Genomic DNA, 21,224 nt, shown 5'->3' with positions numbered 1-21,224 from the left:
AGTGATTATATGATCTTTGATATGTTTACAAGATTTAATGTTTTCAGTAAAGCAAATGATAATGGATTCAAATTTATATGGTCGAAAATTTATGATTTTGTTTCCGTAAGATGTCAGGTTTATTTAAGCTAAAAGGTCCATTCAATAATCTAAAAGAAATGGGAGCATGACAAAGACGGGGACGGGTGTGATGACGAGGGGTCTACTTGAACCGCAGGGAAGTCACTTGCTCATAAAGCTACTCGATGAGGTCCAACGCCATAGCTAGCTATTTCAGTCTAGGAGCACTATTAATCATATTTTATTTAAATCAATCATTAATAACATCAATTGTGGAGATATAATGGGCAAAATACTAGATATTAAATTATGAAAATATTAGATATTGACGATTTTTAATCATCAAAATACTTTGATTTCTATAGAACTCTAAATTCAAGTGTGTATTTGTGATCGCAGTTTTTTTAAGCTATAATTGGGCTTGCAAGTTGAAGCAGCTCAATGCTGCATTCTCCACACAATCATGACTAGTCCAGTTGTCTTCTAGCTGTTAAATTATACTGACCGATGTAAGTAAAAGAATTTCAGTGACCGATGCAAGGAATGGTGAACTGATCAACAAAATGAACGGCCATGATGTTGTCTAATGAAAGGGATTTTGATTCCTCGAAGGAAGATTTCGAACACAGTATCTAGGCATGTTTTGTACCAGGAACGACAATTGTCCCCGAAGTCTAGAGTAACAGCTTCTTCTTCTTTTTTTTGACATTTCAAAAATATCTTTCAAAAAAAAATTGTAATTCTTTTTATTTTAAAATATTTTTTATTATTTTAATGTATGATTAACAAAAAATAATTTTAAAAAACAAAAAATATTATTTTAATATATTTTAAAATAAAAAACATTTTAAAAATTAATTATTATCACGATCCGAACAACATATATAAGCATGTTTGAAAGTGTAGTTATGGTTGTATTTCAAAGTATTTTTTGTTTGAAAATAAATTAAAATAATATTTTTTATTTTTTTAAAATTATTTTTGATATTAATATATTAAAATGATATGAAAATATTAAAAAATATTAATTTTAAAAAATAAAATAATTTAATATTTGGAAAATATAAAAATAAATAGGCTCTTTGGAGGTGTAATGATAAGACATGACGCGTGGTACTACCATCAGGAGGATCCTCAATCACATTTGAGTATCTTACTGAACCGAGGTAGAGTATGCACAAGGTACATAGTTGCAAACATGTGGTTGGCTTCATTTCTTTGCGTCTTTCAGGTTTCTTTCAGAATGATTAGGGCTGGCCCGTGTGGTAGTAAAGTTCCACTTACAAGTGTGAAAATAAAATAAAAAAAAGTTTTATTGGACGAGCTCCCTTTTGTGCTCATTCTTCTAATTAAACCATATTAATTATTATTAATTAATCTTTATAAATTAATATAGTTAATTAGACTTTTGAGAAAAATCTTATAATACATTTTAGTTGTGAGAAAATGGGTGTTTGGATGAATTTATCATACAATTAACAAAAATATCATATTTTTAATTATATATTATACAAATTGAGGTTCTCCTGTTATATGTTTGTCAACGTCAAAATCTAGGATGCTAATTGTATACATAGATAAATCAACTTAACAAGAGATCAATGGCTGGATTTGATTTGGGATCTCATAATAATGAATCATCTCTTTGATTATTATTTAAACCATATATTAAATCAATTTCTTTTCCTATTATGATATAAAAAAAAAACTAATTGGATTTTAGCCGAGATTAGAAAATGGGCAATGCAAAATTGGGCCATTAATATTATAGGTGAAATTTGATCATTGCTGTATATTATGATAACAAATGACGATAGCTATAAAATAATTAAGCGACCACCCACTCAACGCGTCGTCTTAAGGATGTTTGTCGTTTATTTTGGCTGTGTTAACCTAAGCACTGTTCAAATTTAAGTTGAACACACTAATTAACAGGTTGCAACTGCACTCAAATATTATAGCAGGAAAGAATAGTTTGTTTATCCCATCAAGGATTCCAATTAAAACAAATTGTCAACTAATTAATAAAAAGGGAATTAAGGTAAAAAGAAAAAATTCTAGTATGTTCAGGCTATAATTACCAATATTTATAGCACAAAAGAGATAAATATAAGAAAAAATAAGAATAAAAATGAGAGATGTATTTTTATACAGTAGAAGAAAATTATGCCAAGGACGTCGGCATGAGGTTGGATGTGGGGATAGGTAGCGGTGTGGTGTCTGCATGCCTTGACCGATGGCCAAATATGGAAAGCGTTTTAGTGTTTTAGTTGTCTGAATTGCTTTGCACGGACCAAAACCTTACATTCTGTTTAAGGAAAAACATCATGCCATTTGACACCCAGACAATGTCGGGAACATGCAAACCATCAGATTTTGGGAAAAGAGCGTCGTTCGTATCCAATGGCTCGCTCTCTCACCTCTCATTTGTGTATATGATATCATGTAAACATGCCATCCATCATGATTGAAATAACAAAGCATTAGTCACATTTTCTTCTCAAAAAGTTAACGATGTCAATTCCCATCATATATCTTATTCATAGATCCAAACAGAAGCTCGGAGCTTTTTCTTCGACATAACCTCTAATTCCCCACATATATTCAACAGAAGTATATAGGAGCAGTGCTGCCTATTGGATCTGAGCTGCTTAAAGAACGACTAATTTCAGCCCCCGCGCGCCCACCCAAATAGAAAAAGAAGAAGAAGAGAGGGATCTGCTTACATGTGCGATTTGTAATTTGATATTAAAGAGTTTTGATTCTAAAGACAAGAACTTGAGTCTTAGCAAACCTCATTTATTTTCAAATAAATTTCAGCACAAACTTAAAGCCTTATATATAGTGGCATCTTAATTAAGAAATGAAAACATTCTCTAATCTCACCTGACAATTTGAGTTTTTTTATTGGACATCTTTTTACACACACACGCATGCACCATAATTCATGCAACATCATGCAATCTGACTTTAGTACTATACAATATAAATAATAATGTTTGATGATGTTGGCAAACTCCTGGAGATTGGATCAAAGTTAATACAGGTGGGGCTAGTAGGGGCAACCCACTGCTGGTTGTATTGTTCGGGATGGCAGTGGTATTTGGCTACCTAATAAAGGATTTGAGCTTAATATTATGCCGGGGGTTCATTCCCCCCCCCCCCCCCCCCCTCCTGTTCCTCCTGGAGCTGCTGATATGTTAACTCAAGATTCAGTTGGGAGTGGCTTGATAATGGTGCTAAGGCCCCTTTAGTTACCAGAAAAGAAAATGATGTTTGCAACCATCCAACATGTAACTAATTTTCTAGTAATCGCTTGCTTTTGGACGTTCGCAGCTTAAACAGCTTAGAACTCCTTCGCTAGAACAGGAAGACCTACTGTCATTTTATTTGTCATCCACCTCTTAATTTTGTTCTTCTTTCATATCGTCTTTTTCCATGAGTACTAAACAGCGTGATCGGTCTTTGATCTATTTAGAATAATCACAAAATATTATACTATCCAGTACCGGAGAGTTTTACCATCTTCCATTTTTAATAAGATCAACTCCTTTTGTTGTTAAGTTACAGTTAACCTAACAAGAACCACAATCCACATTAACCACATAAAAAATTACAAAAACGAAATAGAAACAATATATAAAAAGAAGAAATGAAAAAAATCTAACATTTTTTACTGGATGAATCATCAAAATTCTCAGTCAAACACCCACCTTTTCTCTCTCTCTCTCTCTCTCTCTAAAGAAATAGGAGATATCGATCAGAAATCTAAACTGAAGCTATAATTATATACAATATAAAAAAACGAGAATTTTCTTTTTCCATGAAAGTCGATAATAGTATTAGAAAAAGTACCAGCCAGTAAGAGAATGGCTAATGGCTACTAAGACAAAAAGTTATACTAGCTTAAACCATACAATATGCTGACAGCAAATCTAGATAACATAATAAGAGCCATGATTAAGAGAAAAAAGAAACTTGATAACAGAAAATAACATGTGAAAAGTAGCAGGAAAATGCGTTTCTAGATCGGGGAGAATATTAATTTGCTTTGGAATCTAACATCTTCTGAACTTCTTCAAGAAAACTTCTGGATTAGCTACTAAACATAATGCATCTTATAATACATGATCACAACTGGTGCAACAAGCCAATTGCAAGCTTCCAAGATCAAACGTGTTAATTTGTGTTGATAAGGCTGCACAAGTTGATCACCTAATTAAGAGATCCCAGTCGAAGTTCCAAATCCAATTCATCCTTGGAGTCACGAACAAGACCAATCTCCAAATCTAACCTCACAGTCTCAGCCTTCTTCCAGATCTTGAATCCATCTTGTTGTGTGAAACCACCAAAGTTTTCAGTTGTGAAGAAGGATTTTCTGGTTCCCGTTGTTGTTAAATCAGAAAGTTCAGAGCTTGAAGGGTCAAGAGGGGTACCATCAATGGTCCATTTCTTGACTTCAGAAGCTAAAAGTGGTGTAGATAGTGCAGAAAGAGGAGGAGACACCAAGGATGGTAATGTGCGAGTGAATGGAGGACGTAAACTAGGGTTAGGGTTAAGGTTCGGAACAGGACACTGAGCGTCCCTTGGAGGTGACCTTCTTAACCTGGCTCTATCTCTCCTATGAACATTCATGTGACCGCCAAGAGCTTGAGCAGATTTAAATTCCCTTCTGCAGAAGCTACACGTGTACGATCTTGGAGGCCATGAAAGACTATCAAGATAATCTTCTCCAAAGCTTTGGCAGCTGCTAAGGTTCCATGAATCTCTGAGCTTCTTGTTGCTGTTAGTGTTGTTGCACGCTTCACTGCCAATACTATGATCTTTCAAGTTGCTGCTAAAACTGTTCCTCTCCATGAGTTCTTTACGGTTCAGTCAGACCTAGCAAGATAAAAAAGACAACAGCATTCTAGCTCAAATCAAGTCAATTTATAAAAGCAAATCACGAAAGTAAAAAACCCTTCTCTCAAAAGTTAAGAGTACAAAAGAAAAGAGGGAAACAAAACTGACCAAAAGATGTAGTCTATGGAGATGATCTAGACTTGGGTTTTGGGTTTGAGAGAGAGGGAGAGGAAAGCGGAGTGATTAATAAAGTTGGAGCAAAGGGCACATCAAATTCTGAACCAGAAGCTGAAAATCCCATTGAAGGTACTCATCCCCAGAAAAGTGCTCCTGCTCCACATGTTTTGGCCACTGCTTGCTATATGTACTAGAACCTCGGCCTGCCAGGTTATTATCTTTATGCCGAATCTAGCTCGAGTTATTGGATGCTCTTCACTTGTCATTAAATTTTACTAAAGTACATACGACTGATACGAGTCTAATTTTTGTGCAACAAGTGTAATGAAAACTGAAGAGTGATCATGTGTAGATGGGCACAACTCAACATGCCCAATGACTTGTCTGGATATAATTGGTTGAATTTAATTTAAATGAAACTAGCTAGGAAGAGAGAGAGGAGGCCCTGTTGTTTGCTCATCACCACCAAAATGGGTACCCTAATAGCGAGGAAGACAAAATTCTGTTTGTCGATGTACGTATCCCAAGGCTACTACTACTTCACGAGATCCTAATTAATTAATTACCCCCCCCCCCTCTCTTTTTCCTCCCTAAGCATTTACCCCTTGTTCAAAACAATTGCTTTTGGGGTTTTTTTTTTTTTTGAAGAAAAATGTGTCTTTTTCATAAATTCAAACCTTCTCGTATGTACAGATCCTTTTATTTTTATTCACTACCATCTAATATATTGATATTTTCCAAAGAAAATATTGAGATTGAAACAATACAATTTTTAATTTCTTTTCTTTAAATATAATATAATCGTTCGGGATCAATATATTGATTTTTTTCAAAACTATATAAAATTGAAACAAATATTAAGGGCATGATATATATATATATATATATATATATATATATATATATAGACACACACACACATATATATCCTTCAATTAAAAGTCATCTCTTATTAGTAGCCACCTATTGCTTGAACCTTGTTAATTATATATAACCTGCGCGCAGCGGATACTACCATAGCTCATCAACAAAGTAAGAAATAAATAATAATAATTCAATAACCATAGCAGAGCATGATAAATATTCTTCATGGACCTTAAGATTTTCAAGATCCAGGGTAAAATATGCTGCAGAAAATGATAGCAAAAGGAGGGGTGATGGATGCTCCTACAAGAGCATCTTTTTCCACCCCCGATGATGGGACTACGTTAATTAATGGAAACTAAATTTTCACGCAGCCCGACTTTTGCCTAATTCATTCATGAATTTATGCAGTATTTGCTACAATTTCTCTTTCCTTGCATTTTATTTATTCATCTAGTTTTCTTTTTGCTGGACCTTTGCAATTTGTTTATCTTTTGCATATTCATGGGCAATAGTTGGAGGTATAGTTGCTACAGTGTTCACGAGTACTGCAAGCTAACCAGTTTCATTTCATTCCAAAAAGCTTTGATTTGCACAACTCCATCTACTTCAAAGACAGGTTATCTCAGTGCAGCAAGATTTGTTTTCCATTTTCAAGTGAAAAGGAGTTGGAGTTTTTTCAGAGAACCCATATGGACAAAAGATTGTGCCACATTTAGCATAGCTTTCTTGAAAGACTAGTGGCCAGTAAGGGAGCCTGTGGTATGCTATATATAGTTGTGATGTTGTGAGGTTCAACAGCCGAAATTGCAGGGTTTACCCGCAGTGTAATCCGGTGCCGTCTGCTCCACTCATAATTAAAGATCGAGCGCCACACCAAAAAGGTTTTTTTGTGTTTTAATATGATCAACCAGCTCTAATGATTTAGTTTCCATGTTTATCAATGAGAAAAAAAAAAGGGAGGAGAAGAAAGACTGGTCCAGTGCTAGACCAAATAGATACTGTATTTAATTTAGTTGCTAATAGTTTTTTTTTTATTTAATGTTATTGAGATTGTAAAAAATTCCCAATTGTTTTTTAATAATTTAGGTTCTAGAGTAAAAAAATGTATTTCTTCAATCAATTTTTTCTCCTTTTCTAAATATGTATTTTTTTTGTTTTACAAAATCATGACTTTTTTTTTTCAACAACATGGTTTTTTGAATAAAAACTTAAAGCAATTAAAATAACAATTCATAATAATTTAAATTATTTAAATTTAGGAGGAAAAATGTATTTCTTTAATCAAAACTCCCTTTTTATTATTCATTTATTTAATTTAACTAATTTTCAACAAACAAAATAACAAATAACTATCTTGATTATTTTTTATGAGCCTGTATAAAAAAAAATTAATTTTAAAAACAATATATATATATATATATATATTATTCTAATTGAATACTCATGTGCAATTTTCATATATAATTTTAAAAATTTGCAAATACAACCACAAAAATATCTAATCTTATTAAAAAAATATAGAATAATAGAATTATTTTTGAAACATTATTGTAATTATTTATTTAATTAATATAATTTTATTTTAAAATATAAAAGAAAATGAGGGTAAGAGTGGCTAGCTAGGTGCCTAGCGGCTTAGACTACCAAGCCCCCATGTCTGAGCTACACATCGAATTTGGTAGGGGCAGGACTAGGATTACCAAATGTCCCCAGCTAAACTTGATCGACTTGATGTCATCAATTAAATATTTATAAAAAGAAAAGGAACCGATTGAAACAAAACAGGATCATTTTCAGTTTTGTCGAAAGCTATCACTATAATATATACGTGATAGCTAGCATGAACCTGACTGGAAACTCTACCAGCAGAACAAAAGGCATACTGACATAAAGCAACACTTTCTAGTTTTGCTTTCAGATTCGAACTTAGATCCCTCTGAGAGCTGAGCCACATCTCGACACGCAAAACACAAAATATATAGCAGCACTGTTTTACTTTTTATATCAATACTAATTAAGAAACCGAACATTTTATGCAACAGAAATCGGAAGCTTGAGATGCCAGAATTCCATCTTCCACAAAAAAGTCAATATACTGATGAAAATCTCGCCATTGGTAAATGAAGCGGTGGCTTTAACTGCATCAGAAATCAAGTTCTCTTGCTTCTCCGTTTGCACCATTCGTTCCTCTCCATCAGTCTCCGCTCCTAAGAGACCAATTATAATTCCCACATGCCTTCGCTGTTCCTCTCCATCTTTTTCACTAACTTGCAATTGGATTTGTTTTCTGGAATGATGGATTCACCTCCAAAACGAACCTGTTTCAAAACCGAATAATATATATTTTGGGTCAGTAGGGCATACTGGGTCAAGCTCGAATACTTCTTCATTGAAGTTCCAGCCACTTATCCTTCTATACTTCACATTTTGAACAACAGAGTCACCCTCTATATCCTCGTGATCCTCTTGTTCTTCAATATCAGTACCACTAGGGCTTGACATCCCATACAAAGCCTTAACACTTGGCAACCCATGGAAAACATTCTTGACCAAAAAGTCTAATCCTTTACAGTTTTTGAAGAGAGAATGCTTTAAGAGCTTATCAGTTCAAGGTCTGTTTCAAGGGCCTTGATCAAGAAAAGAAGCAACTATATGACACGGCCGAAACTATGAAAATTGAGGCTGAAAGGAAAATGATATTGAGATGAAAAGGGCTGATAGATATCCATGATGCTATAAAAAGTTTTACAATAAAAGAGCAAAACTGAATAACATTCTGAATAATCAAATCTATATTGAAATAACTCATAAGCAGGGGCCGGAAAATTACTAATCATGATAAATTTCAATTATTTAGTGAAATAAAAATACGGTAAGTTGATAAAATTTTAGAAAAACAAAAATAAAAATCATCACAAAATAATGTCTCTAAGTTGTCGAAAGCTGGAAAAAAAAAAAACACAAATCTAGAAAAATGGAGGCCTAATTAAATGATAGAATTTGGGGTCCAAAACAACATCTAGCAAGCATGGCTAGTTCGTGCGAGTACCCGAAACAAGCTTTTCGAAATTGGGTGATTTGTGTCATTCTAACACCCGTAGCAAAAATTATGACCACAATACTAAATGTGTGCAAAATATCTCAAACCGAACCTAGACTACTATTTTCTACTATCCTTGCGCTGGTCTGCCCTTTCATGGTAATCCAGCAACATCAACCTCATATCTGACAGCTTAATTGCTGCAGAATCTTCTGCATCAGTGTCTCGTACATCACCTTCAAAGCCTTAGAAAACTTCTTGTTCCTGCAATTCTTCTTGTGCTTTTCATCATGATAATCAGAGAATCGAAACCTCTGTGTTATCTTCATGATCGAACACCTCGAAGGAGGCAGGTGAGACAAAGGAGGGCGATAATGGGCTAATTCCAATGCAATAATACAAAAAGACCATATATCAGCTTTGATACTATATCCTGTATGTGAGTGTATAACCACTGGTGCCATCCAATACGGGGTCCCTGCAACATCATTTTTAACCTCATGCTTGATGAGCAAGACAAAGAGTATGGTCTTTCACAGGTGTTCAATTCGAAAATGAGGCTGATACGCCAAAATTTGCGAGCTCTACTTTACCGTTCGATTATATAAGAATGTTCCCGGCCTTGACATCTGTGTGCAAGTGGCCTTGATTATGAAGACAAGACAATGCGTTTAGGGTTTCCTTGAGCACTATATAGCAATGCATGACTCTGGAAGCCCATCAGGGAAAGAACAGTAGATTGTGGATTGAAGAGAACCTGCAGACATCAAAGGCATAAATCAACAGTGAAAGAACAAGGAGATTCAAGAATGTTAGGGTGTGAAAGAAGTGACATGGTCTTGGTTTCACGTCTTAGACCATCCAAATCGACTCGAGATTAATCCAGATCAAAGCATTTGATAGCAACAAGAGTTGAGTTCATGGGGACACATGTTGCTTTGTAAACTGTGGCACTAAAACGAACACCAATCCCGTCCAAGATACTGTATGCGTTTGAGTCGAGTATTGAACCCTTTTGGATATTTGGTCTTGTACGTGAGCCATGAAGCCCGCTATGGTTTTGTCATGAATGAGTCGAGAGAGAATCTTTTTTGTTTGTTGAATTAGGTGTGGAGTCTTAGGGAGCTTGACAATAAGGAGAGTTTATGTTGGGGAAGATAGACAAGGGGAAAAAGGGAAGAACGTAGGTATTTTGCAGGCGGTTTTGTAGTGGTGTTTCGGGTTTGAAAGGGAGAGACGCAGTTAGAGCGTTGATCGATCATAATGTAATGAAAAAAGAGCCAGAGGATGCATGTGAACACAGGACTGCTTTTCATATGCTCACTTTTCTACAAATCGCTCAATGTAGCTTGGATCTTGGACCACCAATGACTTGCAATTTAATTTTGTACAGAGCTAGAATAATAAATTCATAAAATCCTAAACAGATAAAAGTCTTGTGCAATAAGTAGCAACTAATTAGTATAGCATCAAACCAGAGGATGCCCTGCATCCCCAGAAAATGCCCCGCTCAAGGACTAAAATTAATAGACTGTTATCTACGGAGGACATGAGTGAATATGATGTTGTGCCCAGCTGCCAGTAATCTCAGTTTTTGCTGCCTTACAAGGTGAGTATAGTACAAGAGATCATAAAGGCTGATTTATATTGGAACAGGATGAACGAGATTCCATGCCATTTTACCAACTCAGAGTCATATGTCCCAAGCACAACAAAAAAATGGTGATTACAAGAGACAATAAGGTGACTGGAGTGGGAACACATCCTTTATCCTTCCTCAGTAACATTCCTTCAATTACAGGGTAGTTTACCATCAATATGTAAAGTGATAGGAATACCTGCCCAAATGTTTCATTCCAACTTCCTGCAATGAACATCCTAGCGACTCCTCCAATAAAGGAAACCATGTTCAGAATGATTAATGTAATAATTGGCGTAAGTATCATTGTTGATGCTTGGAAATTCAGTTTTCCCATTTGATATAATGCAACTTGTTCATCATCGGCTACTTTGTTTGTTGGCAGGAAACTGGCTTCTCTCATGCCAAAGCATTTCATGATAGCATCTAAACTACCAAATGTGTAGGCGGTAACTGACTTCATCATCCAAACGCGCTGCTCATTTAACAAGGTCTGGATCGAGGCTCCTGTGGATAGAATCTCTTCTAAATGTTTCAAGAGAGAAGCTAGAAAAATGAACGAAAAGACCATAAACCATGAAGATGAAACCTGTTTCAGAAGACAAACGAATTTTAGAGCCTACAGCTATTAAGCGAACAAACTCGTTAAAGTGCCGAAACAGGTTAAAAAGATACAAATGAAAGGCTTCTTTAGAAATTTAATAGCTAAAACTTGGACCTCGATCCAGCAAAACAGCTATATTTCACTCAGAAATGAAGAAATACTGGCCTTCCATTGCACTGTTTCCACAGCCAATGGTGAAAAGCCAGAAGTGTCACTCCACCAGAGACTTTTTTTCGTCTAAATATCACCAATCTCCCACAACATTCGCCGTTAATATAAAATTTCATGTAAATGACTGCTACTATCAAAACGAGAGAGAGCAGATGAAAGAAACTTAAAATGGAGAATTAAGATAGAAGACAAGGGCGTTGGTATTCTTACCTGAGGGTATATGGGGATGCCATTAAGGAGACAAAGTTGAGGCAGCGTAGCTAAACACCACAAGGGCAAGAAATAGAGAGGCTGAAGTGCAAGGTAGCCATAGCACATGGTTTGAAGTAATGGCATTCTCGATAGGCCATAAATGAAAGGGCAGAACTTTGAGAGGGTAACTTCAAACAACCCAGAGTTCCATCTCGTTCCTTGAACTAGCAAGTCATTCAAATTTGTGGTAGAGCTGCCCAAGAATGCTGGCTTTGAAGGATTACAAAAAACAGAAGTTTTCCCTTTGCAATGCAAGATGAACCCAGTAAAATAATCCTCGACTACAGAATGATACAAGAAACCCATCTGCTTTCCAACCATGAAGAGAATACATAAATTTATAATCCATAAGGATTTAGAGCAAAAAAGAAAGGCAGGAATTGATCACGCCACTCTTGCCTGTTCACCCCATAGAGTGTTTTTCTCATAGGTGCAAGAGGATAAAAATTTGGCCTCTTCTTGGAGTTTGCTTGATGATTCTGTATTCTTGATGGCGCGATATTGATAGATTTTGTGAATCGACATGATAAACTCATTCGAATGTCCAAAAGATTGTTTTAGACGCATGACATCTGCATCATGCCAAGTGACAGATTAATAAGTGAACCAGACCACTTACTCAGTATCCTTTGCTATGGAACGAAATTTTTTAATGGAAGTTTCAATCCTATTTTGGTCAAGGAGTATTGTTTTACCTTTCTCTGAAAGATTGCCATACAATGCTTCTCTCTTCATGTAAAATCCAGTGCCAGACAGAACGGGTCCTTGAAGCCCATCAATTCCTGGCCACCTTATCTGAAACACAGTATGAAAACATCTCTACATAAGAGACCACTAATCACTGCAAGTCACGCATCAAAATTCCCAACAATGCCGGAAACTTGATAGGACTCATCAGTGGACAGGAATCAATTTCTTCAAGGTACTGCAGTGTCCATGAAAAAGCAAAATGAGATTAATTTATTTACCACGAATAGTTTTCTCAGCTGCCCATCATAGATGTCATTCTTGTTGATGTTATGAAATTTCTGAGGGAATTGAATGAAAGCCAGCGAGGGAGAAATTTTTGGATCAAGGTGGAAACACATTGCTTGCCTTGCAGATGTTGGGTCATTACAGTACATGTCACAATCCAGTACCAATATGTAAGGCGAGTTGGTCATGATACCAGAGACCCTAAGCTGTAAAAATTAATGATATCTGGTGATTATATTTATGTGTACTTGCACGCACAAACATGTTACTAAAGGAAACAAAAGAAAGAAAGAAAGAGAAGTGGAGAGACAGGGAAGTACAAGAACATTTAGTGCTCCAGCTTTGAAATGATGAGAATGAGAAGGCCTTTTCTCACGAGAAACGTAGACAAGAAGAGGCATTTTAGCTTGTCTTATTCCAGCAACATTTTTAGGCTCATCATTTATCACCTGCAGAAAAGTGCCAACTGTTGCACATCAACAACTGCAACAGAACAGGAATGGTAATGAATCCTTGAAATACAAGAAACAGATAGTACGAATCGAAAAATTGGCTTTCTCGATCAACCGCTCCAAACATTAGTTTGTAGAACTCATAGGCAGTGACAAGAGAACTCATACCTCGATTACCGGAGGATGATCTTTGCTGCTTGTGGCCTCTTCACTTCCAATAATTTCTCCTGCTTTATTGACACGTTCTTTAAAAAGCTCGTATATTCCCTGCAAAACCAAGTACTTCCATGACTAAGTAGTTTAAATAGAACTCAATCAAATTCTCACAAACATTAAATAATTGGACAGACATGAAATCGATGATCTTAACTTAGTAGGATAAAAATATTCAAACCTTGATCTTCTCCTTTTCCTCCTCGTATTCCAGAGAATGAAGGGGACCAGAATAATTGTCTTCCAAACTTGAAAAATAAACCTTAGGACACCTAATCTTGATTCCAAACCTTCTACAAAAAGGAAGCCAGGACCTGGCAAACAACCAAGCCTCTCTCATACCTTGTAATGTTAAAGATGAGCTCCCATCATCCGAAAGATACACAGAAAGTTTATCGGGTGGATAATCCAGTGCCATAGCTGACAAAACAGTGTTCATTACCTCCAGAGGTGGTTCCTTCTTGTGGTCTGCAGTGCATATGAACACATCAATACCAGGAAGCTCTTCATCCTCTGGCAATCTTTCCGGGAAAGTTGTTCGAGAAACTGGCCTCCACATATAAGCTTGGTCAAAAAGCCATATGATAGAGAGCAGCATCTCAGAGGCAAAGACTAGAAGATAAGGAAGTGAAGGTTTTGGTTTTGAGGATAGAAAAGAAGAGAGTCTGTAATAGAACAAGGCTACTAAGGCTGTGAAATGAAGGAGTGAATATGAGCGGTTGATTATGGCAGAGGATATGCTAGGAGTGCAGGCATGGAGAGGAAGAGACTTCATTTTTGGTCACTGGTTGTTTAGTGTTCTTCTGCAAGAGAAATCTTCCAAGATATACTCATCAATTCCATTTCTACAGGGTTTTAAGTTGGTTATCTACCTTTTAGTCAATGAAGCTACATAAGCAAAGCTGTTTGCACTTTTACAAGTCATTGTTTATGGCCGGTCAGATAGCTTAGACTAGTCACACTCTTTAAAGTCTTGCTATTTGATTTTTCACTCTGATTAGTAAGACCGCCATTTCAAATCGAAACGTCAAGCAATGTGCTAAACATAAAATATTAAGAAGTAAATATAGAACAAATCAACGTATTTACGAAGCCGTCCATTTTGACTAAATAAAGTAATATCAGGGATTGATTACATTTCAATTCATAGTTGGCAGTGGATGTCTTTGTAAAATGGATTCTATTTAGGGTTGAAAAGTGTTGTTGTAATTTATTTATTTTTTGCTTTGATTTTTTGCAATTTATAAAAGCAACCACCACATCAAATGAGACGGAGACCATGTATTCTAGGTGATCTCTTATAATCATAGAGGAAAAGTTAACCTTTTTTCCAAGTGGGCACACTGTAGACAGTGATATTACGGAGAAATTTGCAGTCCATCCTTTCATGAAAAGCATCATTGGCATCCCTTACATATAAACCAACATCCATCGATAGGGACAAAAACACAAACACAAACAAAAGGCATATGAACAAATAAGATTCAGCTGAAAACTTATAAGTAGGGCAACCACCATGGTCGATCTGAGGCGAGCCTTTACGCCACTTACTATGTTGAAATAAATGCTTGCTTTCTAAATTGTCAAAAAGTAGATAAAGTTGAAAAGTCAATTATGTGACAAATTCACAACAGATGCTCCATGAAAATCTGCAGGATCAGTTGATAAAGAAAAAAAAAAGGACAAGAAAAGAACCAAGATTCACCAGAACAAGCAGTTTTATTTCATTAAGGTGTATGCGAACAAAGATTCCATATCGACCTACAGCTCTTACGTGGTTATAATGTGAAAAACATGGTGCGAGTATATTGCTTAATACATTAAAAAGAAAGATCCCAGACACAAGAAAATTATCGAAAATACAGTAGAGAGCACAATAACTGATAATGGAATGCATCCCTTGTCCTTCCTTATAGTCATTCCTTCAATAATTGCAGAATTCATAACTAAGATGTAAGATGAAAGGAAAACTTGGACAACCATACTGTCCCAATTGCCAGCAATGATAATTCTGATCACTCCCAGAACAAATGATGCCATGTTCAAGATTATAACCGTAACCATAGGAACAAGCAACATTGATGATGTTTTGAAATCAAATTTACCCATTTGGTAGAGCTTGAGCTTTTCTTCATCAGCAGCCTTATTGGTCGGCAAGAAACTGGCTTCCCTTACTCCTATCCTTTTCATGACAGCATCCAAACTACCACAAGTGTGAGTCGAAACTGACTTCATCATCCATAATCTTTGTTCGTATACCAATGTATTGATTGACCCTCCACTTTTGAGGACCTCATACAAATGTTTGGAGACGGCTGATAAGAAAATGAATGGAAATACAATGAAGAATGAACTCGAAACCTGTGACAAAATAGAGACGAATATGACAAGGCGTTATTGCAGAATATCAGCTAAAATTTCTGAAAACTTAAGAGACATGAGGGAAATGCAAAATATGCGTAACAGCACTTTTGTGTTAATTACCTTGGGGTACAACGGGATTCCATTTAGCAGACAAAGTTGAGGGATGGTAGCAAAACACCATAAAGGCAAACAGTAGAAAAGAGGGAAAAGTGAAATTTCTGCATAGCACAAGCTCTCAAGGAAAGACATCCTCAAAGTTCCATATATAAGAGGGCAAAACCTTGAAAGACCAACTTCAACCAACCCAGAGCTCCATCTTGTGCCTTGAATCAATAGGTCATTTAAACTTGTGATAGAAGTGCCCAAAAATTGCGGCCTCGATGGGTTAAGATAGACTGATAACCAGCCTTTGCAGTGTAAAATGAAACCTGTGAAGAAATCTTCCGCGACTGAATGGTACAAAAAACCTACCTGAAAACAAAGCATCATAATTTAAAATGTTGAGTAAATATAACTCAGTGATCAAGAAATGAGTTACTAAAAGTTATCACATGCCTCTTCACCCCATTTTGTGTGTCTTGGATAGTCACATGAGGCTAAAATTCTAGTCTCTTGAAGCAACATGCTGGAAACAATCCCATAACTCCTCGGATTAGCCTTGTAGTTTTGTCGAATGGAATTTACGAGTTCATTTGATAAGCCGAAAGCGTCTCTAAGTTCACGAAGGTTATAACCTGTTACAATATCAAATTTAGCCTGAATTATTTTAAAACAATAACCTGTTAAATTATGGTTGTTCTGTTCAATTCTTCTGTTTTAACTAGTCAGATGCAAGTGGGAGACACAAGGCACACTTGCCTCCAAAACTACGTGGAAGTTGAGTAAAGACAACATCAATGCCCTTTACGATATCATGGATTCATTGCTCAAAAATTAAGTATTGGCTGAAATTACTTTTAGGATCACCTAGTGCATGTTGGGAGCTAGCAGCATGATTTGGATTGGACAAAACCAAACCTACAGAAAAAATCAGCCTTCGTCTACTTTATTCAGAACCACCTGGTGCAGCTATGCCTACCCCCCACCCTATCTTAAAGGAAAGACAAAACAAGCTGTGATTAAAAGTCTAATCTATTGTAAGATTCAGTATGATGTAAGTGTGTAGAACTGCAGTTTTCGGGATTGAGTTACAAACGCCAATTCTCGCTAATATCTGGAAAATGGGGTCTAAACTTTTCCTTTTTTCCTTTTCCTTCAGTTTTGGTTCTTCTCGAGTGTATGGCTTTGTAGCAGGGTGAGCTCCTGCTAGGTTTGGTTTTTATGATTGATGAAATGTTTTCATCCATCAAAACAAAAAAGAAATTACTTATAGGATTACTAGTCTCTCAGATTATGGCGCCATAATTTGTGATTTACTAATCATTATTACCTTTTTGCATAGAATCGCCATAGAGTGAGTTCCTCTTGATATAAAAGCCAGTGCCAGACAAGACTGGTCCCTTCAGCCCATCTAAACCTTGCCATAGTATCTGATTTAAGAGTGTGAAATCAATAAATACCAAACCTTGATAAAGAACAAAAAAAAAGAGATAAAAAATTGTTACATGAATTATCCTTTATCTTGTTATAATAACATACGTACCCCGAAAGTGGATCTTAGCTGACTGTCATAGATATCATGTTTGCTAATGTTATGAAACCTCTGAGGGAACTGAACAAATGCCAGCGAGGAAGAGATATTAGGATCAAAGTAGAAGCACATCGCTTGCCTAGCCGAAGTTGGGTCGTTGCAATACATGTCACAGTCCAGCACTAGTATATGAGGAGAATTGCTTATCACCCCAGAGACCCTAAGCTGCAACCCAAAATCAATAGTGGTTACTGCAAGTCGCCATTTATTTATTATGATTAAAGATGCAATTTAGTGAATGCAACAAAGTGAGAAAGAGGGAATGTCATACAAGAACATTAAGGGCTCCAGCCTTGAAATGGTGAGGATGAGAAGGCCTCTTCTCACGAGAAACGTAAACAAGAAGGGGCATCTCATTAGCTTCATCTTTTGGAGCTTCCTCATTCGAATTATCTTGTATCACCTGCCAAGATTAAAACAAGATTACATGAATGTTGGATTGGTCCAAGTATTTTGCATTTTTTGCTTAATTTCGCAGGAATATTTCTTGCATTCCAATTGTCTGAGGATATGCTCTAAATGATTTTGTTTTGTATTGGGTGTGCCGCTCAAGTGTGGTTTGTAGATTGGGCATATCACTAAAAATTGATTCAGTGTGTCTGTTCGCTCAAGCGTGGTTTCTCAGAGTGTTTGCCTTTGTTCCATGCATGCTCTCTGTTTTTCCTTAAAATTGATTCACTGTGTCTGCTTTATGCTCTGCATCTGTCAACCCTCCTTTCCCTTTCCCTATGACTAGGCTCCAGTTGGGGCTCAGCTCTTTTTTCTTGAGAAAGGCCTCCCATAGGACCATAGCTTCTGGTTCATAGACTTTCCAATTGGAAAAAAAAATTAAATTACTCTTCGTTCTCCGCTTATTTTTTTTTTTTTTATGTTTCAAACCAAAATTTAAGTATAATGAGATTTTAAAATGTAATTTATATTATTTTTTAATATATTTTTTTAAATAAAATTTTTTAAACTTGAAATTTATATAAATTTATATTATTTTATGCTTAATTTTTATTAAATAAATAAAATAAATAAAATTCAATTTGTAACTATTTAGTCATTAAGATTTTGATACAATATTAAAGAATTATTTCAATTAAATAGATTAAACTATTAAGTGATACTTAAAATATAATTTATATTATTTTTTAATAAGAAATTATAATTTAATCCTTTATCTCTTGCTGACCTCTAAGCACCCGCCAACTGTAAGCCTCTGCTGCTATCTCATCTCATGAAGGAACACTTGCGATTTAGGAAAACCAATATTTGCTTTTTCTAGGAACTAAACTAATATATGTTTTAATAAAACGATGAGCCATGGCCGACAAGAGTTAGAGTGTGTTTGGTAGTGTGATTGTGAATGTTTTTCAAATAATTTTTTATATTAAAATACATGTTAATGATATTTTTTTATTTTTTAAAAATTATTTTTAACATCAGCACATTAAAACGATTCAAAACATACAAACTATATTAAATTTTAATAAAAAAATTTAAATTTTTTAAAAATGCAACCACAACTTGTTCCCAAACATTCCCTTGATGAGCTGGACGAATAGGTTATCGAAAAGGAAGGGCTGCTGATTTATAAAGGAGTTCAAAAGATAAGGACCAAAGATCAATTTACTAAACAAAAAACGTCTCGATGTTTCTACTCTCTCAAAGAGTAAAATCTTTCATTACAAGGAATAAATGAAAAGGTTTTGTGAATTGAGGTATACCTCAATAAGAGCAGGATGATCTCGACCTGTAATATCACTTTTCGTCTCTTCCAAGACGAAATCTTCTCGAAACCTCATCACACGTTCCTTAAAATCCTCGTATTTTTCCTGTGCCATAATCAATTTATATGATCGATGAACCACATATAAAACAATTTGATAAACTTGAACTTAAATATGGAGGATCTCACCAGCAAATGATTTGAACATGACCAGTAAAAAAACTAGAGGCAAGTGATGAATGGCCGCTGACAATTATAAACTCAAAAGTACCTGAATTATTTGCCTGTCTGCCATGAACTCATGAGAGCTTCCAAAGCTATCATCATTATCATCATCCTTGGATGTTGCTGAAAAGTAAGCCTTGGGACATCTTGTCTTGATTCCATACTTCTTACAAAATGGTAGCCAAGATTTGGCAAACCTCCAAGCTTCTTTCATACCATGCAAAGTAACAGCTGCGCCACCGTCATCCGATAAATACAAATTAAGCTTCTCTGCCGGATAGTCCAATGCCATGGCCGATAGAACAGTGTTCATTACGTCTAAGGGTGGCTCCTTTTCAGGATCCACAGTACATATAAATACATCAATGGCCGGGAGTTTATCATCCTCAGGCAGTCTTTCAGGGAAAACTGTGCGAGAAACGGGATGCCAGTGATAGGCTTGGCCAATCAGCCATATAAAGGAGAGAAGCAGCTCAGCGACAAAAACTAGAAGCCATAGTAACATGGGAACTGTGGCTTTGGTTTGGGGCTCTTGGAAGAGAAAGGAAGCTCTGTAGTAGATCAAGAAAGCAATAGCAATAGAGTGGAGGAGTCCATGTAATCTGTTGATGAAAATTGATGTCTTTGAGACATGGCATAAATGGAGGGGTGGAGAGATCTCCATTAGTTTCTCAGCTGCTGCAGGTCAGATGAATGTTTTGGTTAGCGTAATTATATGCACCAACGGCTCTAATTATATATTGTCTTAATTTTCGAAATTTCTAGCGTCACTATCATCAATCAGGAATAAAAAAACCGAAAATTTAATTAATTAAATAAATAAAATAATTAAAAAAACTAAACTGTAAAAAAAATCGATTAAACATATTAGAATTTTTAAAAAACTAACCGATTTGGTTTCGATTTTATAAGTCTAAAACTGAAAAAATCAAACAAAAAAAACCAAGTTAAATCAGAAAAAAACTAAGTCAAATTAAAAAAATTGGTTTTTATTTTAAAATAACTGAATCGAAATTGATCGGTTTAAACTAATTTAAACTTTTTTAAAATAACCTGATTTAATTATTTTTTTTATAAAAACTAAACCAAAGGTTTTATAAAAAACCTGATTTAAAATATGACTAGTCTCAGGTAAGCACGTGTTTGTTAAATGTACATATATATATATATATATATATATATATATATATATAGAACAAATCAACGTATTTACGAAGCCGTCCATTTTGTGTATATATATATATATATATGTATATATGTATGTATATATATGTACATTTAGAACAAATCAACGTATTTACAAAGCCGTCAATTTTGACTGAATAAAGCAGTATCAGGGATGTCTTTGTAAAATGAACTCTATTTAGGGTTGAAGGGTGTTTTTGTAAATATATAAAGTTTTTTCAGCTTTGATTTTTCACAAAACCGCCACATCAAATAATACAGAGACCACATGTTCTAGGTGTTCTCTTATAACCATAGAGGAAAATTCAACCTTTTTTTCCAAGTGGGCACACTGTAGACAGTGATATCCACAGTTATTAATTTCGTTTCGTTTTTTTCAAAATGATCAAAATATTTTATACTAATTTAAAAAATAAAATAAAGTAGAATAATTTTTATCTCATTTTAAATCTTGATCCATTCCAGATTTTTCAGCTAAATTTCAGCTGGAACGTTCCGGTTTCATTCCACATGTTCCGTTCCGCTCTTGAAAAGTCATTGAATCAAATTGTACCTTGTTCAATTTAATTAATTAAACCATTCAAATATTAAAAAAAAAACTTTTTCTCATTACTATTTTTAATAACAATGATATTAATAATAATATTGAAAATTATTATTACTATTTTCTTTAACAATAATATTAATTTTTTAAAATTAGATTCATCACTAATATATATATGGTTTATATTCATGTTGTTTTTTTCATGTTTAT

General features: G+C 35.1%; 4 protein-coding genes across 6 annotated transcripts; all 4 read right to left on the bottom strand.

Annotated features, from left to right (window-relative positions):
- Positions 1 to 4,275: 4,275 nt before the first annotated feature.
- On the bottom strand, positions 4,276 to 4,917 carry LOC133696259 (transcriptional regulator SUPERMAN-like). The gene has a single exon (XM_062118398.1). The coding sequence runs from the start codon at positions 4,915 to 4,917 to the stop codon at positions 4,276 to 4,278; it is 642 nt and encodes a 213-aa protein (XP_061974382.1).
- A 3,060-nt stretch (positions 4,918 to 7,977) lies between these two features.
- Positions 7,978 to 9,450, bottom strand: LOC133696797 (serine/threonine-protein kinase BLUS1-like). Its single transcript, XM_062119075.1, has 3 exons — positions 9,177 to 9,450; positions 8,311 to 8,504; positions 7,978 to 8,187 (listed from the first exon to the last, which is right to left on the bottom strand). The coding sequence occupies exons 1-3, from the start codon at positions 9,448 to 9,450 to the stop codon at positions 7,978 to 7,980; spliced, it is 678 nt and encodes a 225-aa protein (XP_061975059.1).
- On the bottom strand, positions 8,914 to 14,226 carry LOC133696258 (cellulose synthase-like protein G1). Of its 3 annotated transcripts, XR_009842645.1 has the most exons (10): positions 13,474 to 14,226; positions 13,248 to 13,346; positions 12,948 to 13,076; positions 12,621 to 12,833; positions 12,348 to 12,447; positions 12,052 to 12,224; positions 11,611 to 11,958; positions 10,825 to 11,214; positions 9,580 to 9,743; positions 8,914 to 9,464 (listed from the first exon to the last, which is right to left on the bottom strand). XR_009842645.1 is itself a non-coding variant. In XM_062118397.1 (9 exons), exons 1-9 carry the CDS (start codon positions 14,065 to 14,067, stop codon positions 9,636 to 9,638), a joined length of 2,154 nt encoding a protein of 717 aa, XP_061974381.1. In that variant the 5' UTR covers positions 14,068 to 14,226; the 3' UTR covers positions 8,914 to 9,635. The 3 variants fall into 3 exon arrangements, 2 of the variants coding, with proteins under 2 accessions (XP_061974381.1, XP_061974380.1); XM_062118397.1 differs by having other exon boundaries at positions 8,914 to 9,743; XM_062118396.1 differs by lacking the exons at positions 8,914 to 9,464; positions 9,580 to 9,743 and having other exon boundaries at positions 10,451 to 11,214.
- A 766-nt stretch (positions 14,227 to 14,992) lies between these two features.
- Positions 14,993 to 19,987, bottom strand: LOC133696878 (cellulose synthase-like protein G2). Its single transcript, XM_062119168.1, has 8 exons — positions 19,332 to 19,987; positions 19,059 to 19,166; positions 17,618 to 17,749; positions 17,299 to 17,511; positions 17,086 to 17,185; positions 16,208 to 16,390; positions 15,777 to 16,123; positions 14,993 to 15,653 (listed from the first exon to the last, which is right to left on the bottom strand). Exons 1-8 carry the CDS (start codon positions 19,947 to 19,949, stop codon positions 15,105 to 15,107), a joined length of 2,250 nt encoding a protein of 749 aa, XP_061975152.1. The 5' UTR covers positions 19,950 to 19,987; the 3' UTR covers positions 14,993 to 15,104.
- Positions 19,988 to 21,224: the final 1,237 nt, after the last annotated feature.

Source organism: Populus nigra, chromosome 6 (genome assembly GCF_951802175.1).
Source record: "Populus nigra chromosome 6, ddPopNigr1.1, whole genome shotgun sequence".
NCBI lineage: Eukaryota > Viridiplantae > Streptophyta > Magnoliopsida > Malpighiales > Salicaceae > Populus > Populus nigra.
This window is presented reverse-complemented; position numbering and strand designations above follow the sequence as displayed.